This window comes from Mobula hypostoma, chromosome 7 (assembly GCF_963921235.1).
Source record: "Mobula hypostoma chromosome 7, sMobHyp1.1, whole genome shotgun sequence".
Lineage (NCBI taxonomy): Eukaryota > Metazoa > Chordata > Chondrichthyes > Myliobatiformes > Myliobatidae > Mobula > Mobula hypostoma.
The window spans coordinates 33,809,472-33,823,659 of record NC_086103.1 but is presented as its reverse complement, the minus strand read 5'-3'; the positions used below and the strand labels follow the sequence as shown (position 1 = coordinate 33,823,659).

Here is a 14,188-nt window from a genome sequence, read left to right as displayed (position 1 = left end):
GGTCCCACACAGGAGATTAGTGTGCAAACTTAAAGCACACTGTGTTGGGGGTAAGGTATTGATGTGGATAGAGAATTGGTTGGCAGACAGGAAGCAAAGAGTGGGAATAAACGGGACCTTTTCAGAATGGCAGGCAGTGACTAGTGGGGTACTGCAAGGCTCAGTGCTGGGACCCCAGTTGTTTACAATATATATTAATGACTTGGATGAGGGAATTAAATGCAGCATCTCCAAGTTTGCGGATGACACGAAGCTGGGTGGCAGTGTTAGCTGTGAGGAGGATGCTAAGAGGATGCAGGGTGACTTGGATAGGTTAGGTGAGTGGGAAAATTCATGGCAGATGCAATTTAATGTGGATAAATGTGAAGTTATCCACTTTGGTGGCAAAAACAGGAAAACAGATTATTATCTGAATGGTGGCCAATTAGGAAAAGGGGAGGTGCAACGAGACCTGGGTGTCATTATACACCAGTCATTGAAAGTGGGCATGCAGGTACAGCAGGCGGTGAAAAAGGCGGATGGTATGCTGGCATTTATAGCAAGAGGATTCGAGTACAGGAGCAGGGAGGTACTACTGCAGTTGTACAAGGCCTTGGTGAGACCACACCTGGAGTATTGTGTGTAGTTTTGGTCCCCTAATCTGAGGAAAGACATCCTTGCCATAGAGGGAGTACAAAGAAGGTTCACCAGATTGATTCCTGGGATGGCAGGACTTTCATATGATGAAAGACTGGATGAACTGGGCTTATACTTGTTGGAATTTAGAAGATTGAGGGGGGATCTGATTGAAACGTATAAAATCCTAAAGGGATTGGACAGGCTAGATGCAGGAAGATTGTTCCCGATGTTGGGGAAGTCCAGAATGAGGGGTCACAGTTTGAGGATAAAGGGGAAGCCTTTTAGGACCGAGATTAGGAAAAACTTCTTCACACAGAGAGTGGTGAATCTGTGGAATTCTCTGCCACAGGAAACAGTTGAGGCCAGTTCATTGGCTATATTTAAGAGGGAGTTAGATATGGCGCTTGTGGCTAAAGGGATCGGGGGTACGGAGGGAAGGCTAGTACAGGGTTCTGAGTTGGATGATCAGCCATGATCATACTGAATGGCGGTGCAGGCTCAAAGGGCCGAATGGCCTACTCCTGCACCTATTTTCTATGTTTCTATGTTTCTATATGCAAACTAATGTATATATAGGGTACCAAGTCATGTTTAGAGTACAATGTTTTGATAGCTTTGACTGACAAGTAACTAAGCTAACTCTGACTTAATTAACTAAAGTTGTTTTTTCCAGCAAGTCAAAGTTTTTCTTTTGAGCCCCCATATTCTTCTTGGAAGTTTACGATCCTTGCCCACCAGACCATTTCCTACCATTTTTCTGTTCTTCCTTCAGTATCCTTGCAGAGAAGGACATGCTGTAGCGTTAGATCTGGCTTGCCCATAAGTCAAAGCAGATCTGGCACTGAGATCAGTGGCAAGCACAGTGGACAAAACAGTCATCACAAAATCAACTGAGAACATACAATTCTGCTACCTTTTCCTAGTCTCTCTAAAACGAGCCAGAATCCTCTTGGTAGCTCCTCTTCTGAGCCCTTCACAAAGTTTACATACTTGTTTTACATCAACTTTCAATCTTCCCTCAACTCCTCAAAACTCATTCAACTCATGGGTCAACCACTCCATCCCAAGAATCAGCTTCAAAAAGCTTGAATGCTCTCCCACTGAAGCAAGGGCACCCTTTCTTGGACTGACACAACATACAGAACTCCAAATGAAGTGTCACCAAATGTCTGTCAGTTTGTGGAAGCTCTTGTGTGAAGAAAATCCAACTGATTTCTTTCCTTCTAACTCAAGAAGTTAATTGAGCTACACTTTGAGCTATATCACTATCAAATTAAGCAAAACTCATAAAGACCCAAGGCATTAAAATAGCTAAATCAGCAGTATATGAAAAATTTAAAATCTCCATGTGAAATAAACATTAAGATTCTTGATTCAGAAGTGCTACTTGCAGCATGAGTAAAGACAAGGAATAGGGGTGGACCTCCTTCCCCAAACTTCAATTTTACTAAGAGTCAACTAAGGAAACAACTCTCATGAGCTCTTCTGAAGGATAATTCTGTTAGGCATGGCACGATGGCTTTTGAAGGCCAGGAAATGATCAGGTGGCTCCTTTCCTTACGTGATGACACCAGAAAGCCAAAGCATGAAAAGGAAAGAAAGGATGACCATTCGGATAGGTAACAGCTTCTTCCCCCAGTCTCTGAAGCTTCCGATCACCACGCTACGACCCAGTACACATTATTTATGACCGCGTCAGTAGCAGTACACTGTTGTATATTTAACTACATGTCATATATGCATTTTATGTCAATTAGTTCATTTACAAAATACTTTTTTAACTGTTAATATTATTGTGTTAATATGACTTTAAGTGCTATATGTGATATATGTACTACGTTCTGCACTTGGTCCCTGAGGAACATTGTTTCCTTTAGCTATATACATGCAGATAGTTGAATGACAATAAAGTTGAAATTAAACATTCACTTACCTTTGTCCGGTTGCTCTAACAGCTCCATAATAACAGAATCTGCTCCCTTTGTGTACACAACAATTTCTTTGGTTATGGGATGCTTAACTATCACAGACATCCTCTTCCGTGTTGAATCAAATTTCAGGGTATGCAATAGTTCAAATGTCAGAAGGTTTCCTTGAGGAAGCTTTAGAGTCACTTGGTCGGGAGTCCGGGATAGTAATGTGAAATCATATGCTCGAGCAGCATACACAAGGGCTGCCTCATCCGGGCTTTCAGCTTCATAGAAAATATTTTTATCAAGTTCATCAATTATATTCACTTCTTCTCCACCGATGTTACTACCAGCCTCAGCATTTTCACTCAAATTATCAGTGCTATCCTCTCCAGAACCTATGTCATCCGTTGTACTCTCAGCACCATAGGAAGAAGTTGGACTAACTATGGAAGACAACAATGGTGTATTGCACAAACTCACTGGCACATCAGGGCTAGATTGACTGGGCATGGAAATGGAAGTTTCATGTGACGTCTTAAGGCTTTGAAGTAGATGCTGCTGTTCTGCCATGGACAGTGTTGAAGATTTTGATGATGAAGTTAGAACCTATTAACATGAAAACAACATCAGAAATCACCCTCTGCAAACATGACTTACTTTGATGATGATAAAACAGCCAGCCTCTATCATAGAAAACTGCATCAGCTAAAATAATTAGCATTTGATCTTTTATCCACAGGCCATGGAAATATACACAGAATACACAGATCCACTTTCTCTTCTCTCACGCTGGAAAAATTACATGTTGGGAATTATAAACGTGTCTCAGTGGAATTGAATGTTACTCTTCATTGCTGGCATAAATCACACAATAAATTAATAGTTGTACTCTTGAATTTTGGCTCAACAGAACACAACGTATCCATATATACATGCTTAAGCAGAAGTGACTACCACAGGACTCAAAAAGTATCCATATTTGGTGCTTTTAGAGTTTCTTGACATCTTGATTCGGAGTACCTGTAATAATGCTCTGAAAATGTCTGTTAAATGGTACATGGAATTAATACAGGGCGGTAACATAATATTTAAGAGTAGGAATAATTTGTTCTGAATATTTCATGGAAAAATAAAAAAAATCAAAAAATATACATCATAAAATTAATGTATGGAGTACCCCCAATGCTTGAAGTCAAGCAACTGCTGAAGTCAACAGCAACAAGCTAACAAAATACAGAGAATTTAACTAATCATTTAATACTCTTGCACAATGGAAACAATCTCTATTGTATTATAATTACTTTCCCCGAAACATGAGATACTTGAATTTGAATTTGAATTTATTTAAATCTTGCATCCATCCCACAATGTGAGGGAGTAAAAATCTTTGCTTTATGACTCCGTTGCAATGTACAGACATGTGAATTTACAGGTCGAATGGCCTGTAGAAAGAAGCTGTCCCGTAGCCTGTTGTTCCTACCTCTAATGCTGCGAGACCGTTTAACGGACAGAAGCAGTTGAAACAGTTTACGGTTGGGGTGACTAGTGTCCCCCATGATCTTACAGACCTTCTTTACACGCCTGCTGCTATAAATGTCCTCAGTGGAGGGAAGTTCACATCCACAGATCTGCTGGGCTGTCTGTACCACTCTCTCAAGTGCCCAGCGATCCAGGTTGGTGCAGTTCCCATACCAGTCGGTCTTACAGCTAGTCAGGATCCTCTTAATGGTGCTCTCCGTAGAAGGTGTTGAGGATCTGGGGCTCATGCAGAACTTCTTCAGTCATTTGAGGTGGAAGAGACATTGTTGTGCTTTTCTTGCCACACAGATGGTGTGTACAGTCCAGCTGCGATCATCAGTGATGTGTATACCGAGGAAATTCAAACTACTCAGCCTCTCAGCTGCATTGATTGGGGCGAGACTGTCTCCGTTCCTCCTGTAATCCACTGTCAGCTCTTTTGTTTTTTGGACATTTAATTTCTGTTAATAGTTAGACTTAAATTTGCCTTAACCCTTGACATTGATTGGTAGTTTATGCAGTTTGAATTTTTTGCCTTGTAATGGAATAGATACAAAGGTGAAAGGAGTGAGTGTTTCAAAGGTAGAAAACACCAATATCATTTAGGGATCATAATTGTATTTTCCTATCATATTCAGTACAATTTAGGTGGTAAACTTGAGAAGTTATAGAATAAGGAATTGCATTAGTAGGTGTTAGTAATAGGTGAACAACAGTTTAAACTGTCAGTATCCATTTGGAAGGAAGTTGTCTTCTCCCATATTTCCAGTTGGGCTGGCTGTGGGAAAACATCATAACTGTGGAATCATCACCGTATTATGTGTGAGTTGGCCTCCATTTCCTCAAATCATTAAAAGTTAATAGGTAGACAATGGATGACAAGCCAAAAATTATTAAGCATAGACATGCACAGATGCTGCTAATAATGTTGTTACAGCAGACAAAAATCATAACAAAAACTTGATTTTAAGCAAAAAATATTGCTGGTTACAAATCAGTAGCCAGTGATCATAAATAATTGAATTTATACTGCGATTTGAGAGGGAGAAGCAGAACTCACGTGTATCAGCATTGCAAAGGAATAAAGAGAACTACAGAGACATGAGAGAGTAGCTTGCCCAGGTGGATTGGAGGAGGAAACTAGCAGGGATGATAGCACAGCAAGGGTGGCTGAAGTTTCTGGGAATAGTTCACAAGGCACAGAATAGATATGTCCCACAGAGGAAGAAGCTCTCAAATGGCAGGGGTAGGCAACCGTGGCTGACAAAGAAAGTCAAGGACTGCATAAAAGCCAAGGAAAGGGCTTATTAATTCACACTGATACAATGGTACTTCTATGTTATATTTGCTGTCCTGTTGTACATACTATTTATTACAAACTACTATAAATTGCATATTGCACATTTATACAGAGACGTAACATAAAGATTGTTACTCATGTATGTGAAGGATGTAAGTAATAAAGTCAATTCAAATATAAGGTAGCAAAAGTGAGTGGGAAGTTGGATGCTTGAGAAGCTTTTAAAATCCAACAAAAGGCAACTAAAAAAAAAACCATAAGAAGGGAAAAGATGAAATATGAGGGCAGACTATCCAATATTATAAAGCAGGACACCAAAAATGTTGTCAGGTATATAAAGAGTAAAAGGGAGGTGAGAGCTGATATTAGACCACTGGAAAATGATGCTGGTAGGGTCATAATGGGGGACAAAGAAATGGCAGATAAACTAAATGAGTACTTTGCATCTGTCTTCAATGTGAAAGATACTAGCAGTGTGCCAGAGATTTGTGGGTGTCAGGGAACAGGAGTGAGTGCCATTGCTATTTACAAAGTAAAAGTGTTAGGCAAACTGAAAGGTCTTAGGGTGGATAAGGCACCTAGGCGAGATGGACTACATCCCAGAGTCCTCAGAGAGGTTGCTGAAGAAATAATGGATACATTGGTCACGATCTTTCACGAATCACTTAATTCTGGCATTGTCCCAGAGGACTGGAAGATTGGAAATGTCACTCCACTATTTAAGAAAGGAGGAAAGCAAAAGAAAGGAAATTATAGGCCACTCAGCCTAACCTCAACGGCTGGGAATGTGTTGGAGACTATTAATAATGATGAGGTTTCAAGGTTCTTGGAGACTAATGATAAAGTAAGTCAAAGTCAACATGATTTCTGTGAAGGGAAATCTTGCCTGACAAATCTGTTAGAGTTCTTCGAGGAAATAACAAGCAGGGTGGACAAAGGAGAGGCAGTGGATGTTATTTACTTGGATCTTCAGGAGGTATTTGATAAGGTGCCTCACATGAAGCTGTTTAACAGGATAAAATCCTGTGGCATTACAGGAAAGATACTGGCATGGATAGAGAAATGGCTGACAGGCAGGAGGCAGCAAATGGAAATAAAAGGGGCCTTTTCTGTTTGGCTGCCAGTGACTAGTGGTGTTCCTTAGGGGTCAGTATTGGGACCATTACTTTTCACATTGTTTGTCAATGATATAGATAATGGAACTGATGGCTTTGTGGTAAAGTTTGTGGATGGTACAAAGATGGGTGGAGGGGTAGGTACTAAGGAAACAATGCGATTGCAACAGGACTTGGGCAAATTGGAAGAATGGGAAAAAAGTGGCAGATGGAATAAAGTGTTAGGAGATGTATGATGGTGCATTTTGGTAAATGGAACATTCGTGCAGACTATTATTTAAATGGGGTGAAGGTTTAAACATCAGGGTCCTCGTGCAAGACCCCCAGAAGGTCAATTTACAGGTTGAATCTGTGGTAAAGAAGGCAAATGCAATGTTGGCATTTATTTCAAGGGGAATAGAATATAAAAGCAAGGAGATGATACTGAGCCTTCATAAGACACTAGTCAGGCCACACTTAGAGTTTTGTCAGCAGTTTTGTGCCCCATATCTCAGAAAAGGTATATTATCATTGGAGAGAGTCCAAAGGAGGTTCACAAGGATGATTCCAGTAATGAAGAGATTAACACATGAGGAGCATTTGGCAGCTTTGGGCCTGTACTCACTGGAACTTAGAAGAATGTAGGAGAATCTCATTAAAACCTACAAATGTTGAAAGGACTAGATAGGGTGGATGTGGAGAGCATGTTTCCTATAGTGGGGGTATCCAGAACTAGAGGGCACAGCATCAAAGTTGAGGGGTAACCCTTTAGAACAGAGTTAAGGAGGAATTCTTTTAGCCAGAGAGTGTGAATCTGTGGAATGTTCTGCCACAGCCTGTGGTGGAGGCCAAGTCCGTGGGTATATTTAAGGTGGAAGTTGATTGTTTCCAGATCGGTCAGGGCATCATAGGATATGGCGAGAAGGCAGTGGATGGGGTTGAGTGGGATCCGGGATTAGCCATGATGGAATGGCTGAGCAGACTTGATGGGCTGAATGGCCTAATTCTGTTCCAATGTCTTACGGTCTAAGTTGTCTAAGTACCCAAATCAATTTAAAAAATGCCAAATGAATTCATTGTTTCCACAGTTTCAGTACGAATGGAGAAGCAAGCCTAATGTTGGATAAAGTTCTACCTCTTTAGCAGAGCTTCAAGCTCAAAGCTGATTTGATTCTTCTGCTTTTCTGTGTATCCTGAGGTAGCTGATGAGGCTGCTTGCATCCCTTACAAGTCGAGGATACTTCACAGGGTGAGAACATGTGATAAAAAAGAGATGATATGTTCCTTTGCAGCTTCTGTTAACCTTTCAAATGCTGCTGGCAAAGAAGCTCAAGTTTCTCACCATGTTCTCCACCTGGAGCAGTCACTGGCCAGGGACTCTCACAAATCACCAGGTAAACAATGTATCCATCTCCAATGGGCTCCACTTATTCTTCATGAGGATTTGGAAAAAACTCTGAATTATTTTATTTGTCCTCTGGACAAACCCAAGCACCCCATCCATACCCCAACCATACACCAACCACGACTACTTTAGCAATTCCTGTCAGTCACCTTATGTAGAGCCACTCCTGTGTCTGGCATTACCTTATGGACATAAAATCTTTGTATATAAGCTATCTTACATATTTATGTTTATTGTGTTTTTATTATTAATGTGTTCTTTATCTTATTGTGTTTTGTTTTGCATTGCTTCGGATCCAGAGTAACAATTATTTTCTTTTCCTTTACACTTGTGTACCAAAACAATCTTGAATCTCATGTTTACATAGAGTAGACTGTACCAGGTCACTATTTATAGGGTGTGCAATAACGTGGTCTGCCCATGGAGCTGGTTTAACATCAGTGATGTGGGCATTGTCTGGGAAAAGTCATTGACATTGGTTTACATATATTGATGTTAAATTCATTTATAAATTAGCTTAGACGCCACCTCTCCAGCACTTTGAGGTGTCTACTGCAAATAGTTCATTTCTCTGAAACATATGGAACAAGAGGATCATTGCTGTCGAGTAGACCAGAACATTATACGACCTCCGAGTTCTTCATCTTTATTCCTCAGATGGTTAAACGTTTCACTAAGATACGAGAGGTAATGGTGAAATAATGTCTGCCTCTGCAGGGAATTGGCTCCAAGAAATAGGAAGTGGCTCCCATCTTCCACAATCTTATTATGGATCTGTATTGCCTGATGGTATTACTCAGTCAGATTGGTCGCCATCTGTTGCCTTGAGGAAGTTAACGCATGGGCTATTCCTTTGTCAATGATATTGGGGGTTCAGCCTCTAAATGGTTGCAAGATTCTTCTGCATACTGGAGATTGATGAGCAAAGTTAGAATTATCTTCACTGTGGAGGGGATGTGATTTAGATTGAACAGTTCCAATTCAACTTGTAAATTAGGTGTCACTCCAGAAGGTTGCTTATTTTAGATGATGTACAAACTCTGTTGTGCCAAAGATTGACAAGTAACTTGAATGCTGATACAGCTTTGCTCCGTGCCAGTCTGCACTGGGATTGCGTCTGAGGTGGACCAGTTGGTTAGAATTGCCACTTACATGCAATCCCACAGTAGATTAAAATAGTGCCAAGTTTCGCTTGGTCAAAAACTTCTGCCAGGTCAAGAAAAGCCACCTATAGTGATTAATTCCCTGTAATACAGCTTTCTTGGAGTTCTCACATTGTATCATCATATCTATTAAGTCTGGACGAATGAACATTATGCATCATGCATCTCTTTAGCCACTGGGAAACAGCACTTAAAGACTGTTGAAATGATTTTCTTGTATCTGTCAGCAGGAAGAGCTCTCAACAATTAATGCATTTGGATTTGGTTCCCTTTTTGAAGATCTTATTCATGCTATCTCGAGGTCATCTGGACTCTCCTCTTCCCAGAAGTAATAGATAAGCTTGAGGTTCATTTCTCAAATGTTGCGACTTCAAAAGGAAAACTTTTCATTCTTTTTTTGAGTTAACAGATGATGTTTGTAATTTCTCGCGTCAGCAAAATTTCACTAGACAAACTGAAAATTATTTAAAAATAAGAACCTCAGTTGAAGAGCTTTTTGAAGTTTTCCATACAGTGGGTGCTGATCCCCTCTCTGTACCATACAAGTCATCACTGGAATGGCTCTTTGGATGGATTGGTCTGCAGATAGCTTTGTCGATGCAAAGGAGGTTGCACACCTTGATATTCAATAAATTACTGGATCGCTATCCACCATTGTAATTTAGGTTTCCTATTCCCTATATGTCAGCATTTCTCTGCCATAAAACCATTTCTGGTCTGAGTAGTGTTTCTGGGCAGAGAGAATGAGAGTGAGGCAGAGAGAATGAGACAGGGCGGAGACAATGAGGGAGGGGTAGAGAATGAGGGAAGGGGAGAAAATGAGAGAAGGGGAGAGAATGGGGGAGGGGATAAAATGGGGGAGGGGAGGGAAAGGGGGTGCACTGTGTAAATACTACACAGGATACATCTGATCTTGTCTGATCGCAGAAACTGTGCGGACTCAGATCATGAGAAACACAAGAGATTCTGCAGGTGCTGGAAGTCTTGAGTGTGTTACTCAAATTTGGGAGATTGCAGTCAGTTTCACCTGGACAGAAAATGGGCAAAACCAATTTGGTCTTGCCAAAATCAGCATTGACTGCAAGTTCATAGCAAAATTAAAAGTGCCCCAGTGATTGGATTTTTGGTCATGGGGCTGACTTTGACATGGACTTTTGCAAACAGAGCATTTTACAGTAGCCAGTAATGAGTGTGGGCTCCCACAACATAATATGATGATTCAAATCAAATTGCTACTTTACCATGTGATCTGAACTACAGTGACATTAGGTTTTGTCTTGTTGCCCACTTTGTAGGAACAATGTGCTCAGGACATTTTATATGGGGACATCTAACATTAAAATTGAATTGACATTTGAGCTTCAGGGAAATATTTCGGTCACTGCATTGGAATACCCACAGAAATTAGTGATCCTGCTTTACATGTCTATAGAATGAATTTTAACAAATTACCCAAAATAGCATCAACCTACTGGTTGCCTTGGCCGTGTTGCTGTGGAAACCATAACAGTGTTACACAATGTCAAAGCTAGAAAGAAATCGACAAAGCATGCACTTCGCAACTCAGTGCCAGCTTTTAGTTGAGTCAATGTCTCCATATGGACAAATGCATCTCGAATTCTCCTCAGCAAAGCTTCATCTGGTCTGATATCTTTCACCTAAGAGAGAAGCACACATAAAAATGTAAACAACACTTGCTTTTAAAAATGAATTGTATCAGTGGGTCCTGGGGCTAGATCTTGTGCTTATTTACTCAGTGTAGAGCTTAATTACTTTACTTTGCTCAGTTATCTAGCTTAACTGAATTCTGAAGACTTTTAATTCGCCATGTTAACAACAGCTTGAGCATTAAAAATAAATAAGTCACAGCCCAGCTCATTTCTATAAATCCCTCATATGCACTCTGCACACTTCACTTATGTAATTTTATTTCACTGCATCGCCATATGACACTGTTAACTTGGCTGGGTGCCATTTCCCTAGCAGGTGCTGACAAGCTTAACGTCTAACCATCACTGTGAATACTGTGGCATACAAGTTACTAGCATTTCTTACTTCTGTGCTTATTGTTACAGCCTGATGTTATATAAAGTAATTTTTAACATTCTCTGTCAAGATTGCCTTAGAGTTTGGATAGTTTACCCAAAGAGAAGTAGAACAGGCATGATGAAGAGTTAATTGGTGAGACTCAGTCTATACTGGCAGAGATCAGAAGCAACCCTTTAATAGTTACAGACTATTTCATTAAAATTTTCACCATATTTTGACACTGTAATTTTTTCACTTTTAGTCAACTAGTTCCCAATTTTCACTTTCTGTAATATAAATGAAACACTCCATGTCTTATAAATATTTCTCTTAAAACAGCAATTCAAAACTGCAATAAAAAATCTATTTCATACACAGAGCACTTGCAACCATTTTTTATTTTTAACCAATGAAACGTACTAAAATGAAGTAAACTAAAGTTAGAGTTAACAATACGTAACTAGGTAGTATGTTTATGATGAAACAGGTGCAGAGAACTATTCTAGCTTAGACATCCATGAAATACTTGTATCTCTAAGAGGCTTTCAAGGATCCATCATGCAGTGCAATGTCTATAGGATTCAAATTATTTAATTTATCTTAATTCTGAAACTGAAACTGATTAACTGACTGAACAATGGAATTTGGCAATAAAAGATCATGGATTTTGCTCTGGTCAAGCAGGTTCCAAGACAGTGCCCATTAAGTGCTGTATACATGAATTGTACACTTTGTTTCTATAAGGGTAATGCCGTGGCCAAGTGGTTAAGGCATTGGACTAGCGACCTGAAGGCCATGAGTTCGAGCCCCAGCCGAGGCGATGTGTTGTGTCCTTGAGCAAGGCACTTAATCACACATTGCTCTGTGATGACACTGGTGCCAAGCTGTATGGGTCCTAATGCCATGCCCTTCCCTTGGACAACATTGGTGTCGTGGAGAGGGGAGACTTACAGCATTGGCAACTGCTGGTCTTCCATACAACCTTGCCCAAGGTCCTGTGCCCTGGAGAGTGAAGACTTTCCAGGCGCAGATCCATGGTCTCTCAAGACTAATGGATGTTTAATTTCTAAAACATAAGGTATAATAAGTTACTTTACTTTAGGACAGGTATTATAGGGCTGGTATTTTGCACCTGTTTTATGTGGACTCTTTTATTCATTATGACCACACATACAGTAAATATCTTTATGTTGAGGAATTTCAGCTCAGAGGTGATGAGTTGAAGTCAGTGATTCAGGAATTATGATACATTAAAGAGAAGGAAAGTGGATACTGGTCCAGAAAGCAATCACGTCTCCTTGATGGAGTACTGAAGAACTGGTCAATTAAAAGTGACATGAGGTGTAACAACAAATGAGGTGGGAGTGAGAAACCAAATGGTAGCTTTGAGAGAGGCAGTATTGCACTTCATCAGTTGTGAGATTCTTGCAGCACGTGTCAACAAGATCAGAAACTGTAGAGATGATAAGCAAAATGGTAAGGAGATCAATGCAGCCTGAGGAAATGGAAAGGAATGTATTGGAGATTGTGAACATCACCACTACAGGGTGGATAATATTATCTGCAGACGCAAGCCAGGTTATCAGTCAAGTACCAGGATTAAAAACATCACCCGAGGTCTGTAGAGGAACTTGAAAGGTGGAGAAAGAGCCACTTTTTGAGATTTGATTAGGAATCAATTATATTGGTAGAACAAAGGCAGAGACTTGGTTGAAATAACGTAAGCAGCTGAGGTCTAAATTTTTTTAAAAAATCCATGGAAGGTATAATCTCCGAATAATAACTTCAACCAAATGCAGGTTGGCACGCATCAATAAGATTAGAAAGCTGGATTTGTAGTTAAAGATTGGTGTTGTGACAAGAATACATATAGATGTTAGCTGTCCTGTGTGATCAGCAGTTGGTCTGCCACCTGTCTTCGGGAGAGAGAGAAATAAGGAAGACAATGGAGCAGCATTTGGAGATGTGTAATGAAGGGACGGGAGAGAGAGCTGTCTAGAGCGGCTCCCCCTTTGAACCCTGAACTGTTTGAAGTGATGGACAGGCGATACCCCAGCAGGGGGATAAAAAGGGACAGGTTCGCTAAGGCAGGACACACACGACACGACAAGGTAACGAGACCCTGGAAGCAGTGCCCCCCCCCCGCAAGTCGGCGGGAGTCGTTTGGAAGGCTGGTTGCGGAACCAAGCCATAGACGCACAGGGTGGAAAGGTACGATCAGTGGGAACCCGGTGTGTGTCCACCCTTGCTTGGGTGCCAGGTTCACTGCAGAGGATTGACCGCATCTGGAGGAGGGGTCACAGTCGGTGGCCTCAGGTGACATCACAAAGGACTTGAACGAAAAGCTGCTTGTGAGCAATATCGCAGGTCTGTGTGTGGAAGCCGTTTTGAATGATCATTCGTTCTTGTTCTCTCTCTCCTTCCCCCACATTGTCCATCGCCATGGCAACGATTACTGCTCACTGAACTAAATTGAACTGGACTTTGTGTCACTTTGAAATTGGTCATTTACCCCTAGACAACGATAGAGCTTGATTGATCCTGTTATCTTAATTCTGTGCACATGTGTATTTATCATTGCTGAACTGTTGCATTTATTATCCTTTCGATTACTGTATTGCTTGTTTCTTTAATAAAACTTTCTTAGATCTAGTAATCCAGACTCCAACTGAGTGATCCATTTCTGCTGGTTTGGCAACCCAGTTACGGGGTACGTAACAGTGTGAAGATATAGGTTCTATTCAAGGGGCACTATCATCAATACAAGTGAAGAAGAAGCTATTCCCTAGGGATGGGTTGATTTGAGCCGAGATGCAAGGACAAATGAACTAAGTAACTAAGGGGACAATAATAGTTTTAAGCTAAGCAGTTGCTGGGAGGAGAGTGTTGCCTTACTGAGGGAAGTTCAGCCAATAAAAGAAAAAGAAGAAGATAAGCATAAAAGATAGGAAGATAAGTGAACAAGCTATCTGTTAGGAAAGAACTGGGCATACAAACATAAGGATATATCTCCAATTAAAGTCAGAGCTTTAAAAAATGTAGTGAAAGACAAAACTGAAGAATACCCAAAACCTAAATTACGGAAATGGTGAACGCATACAGGTTTTTTTTTCTCTCAAATTGGCTGAGACTAGAACTAGAGGTCATAG

The 14,188-nt window shown here is 40.6% G+C and overlaps 1 protein-coding gene across 1 annotated transcript in view; it reads right to left on the bottom strand.

The window, feature by feature from the left end:
• Positions 1 to 14,188, bottom strand: part of LOC134348881 (phospholipid-transporting ATPase VB-like) — a 327,217-nt gene that overhangs the window by 39,311 nt on the left and 273,718 nt on the right. Inside the window, exons 12-13 of the mRNA XM_063052666.1 lie at positions 10,484 to 10,669; positions 2,552 to 3,137 (exon numbers count right to left, since the gene is read on the bottom strand). Coding sequence (XP_062908736.1) covers positions 2,552 to 3,137; positions 10,484 to 10,669 — 772 coding nt within the window. The remainder of the gene's footprint in view (positions 1 to 2,551; positions 3,138 to 10,483; positions 10,670 to 14,188) is intronic.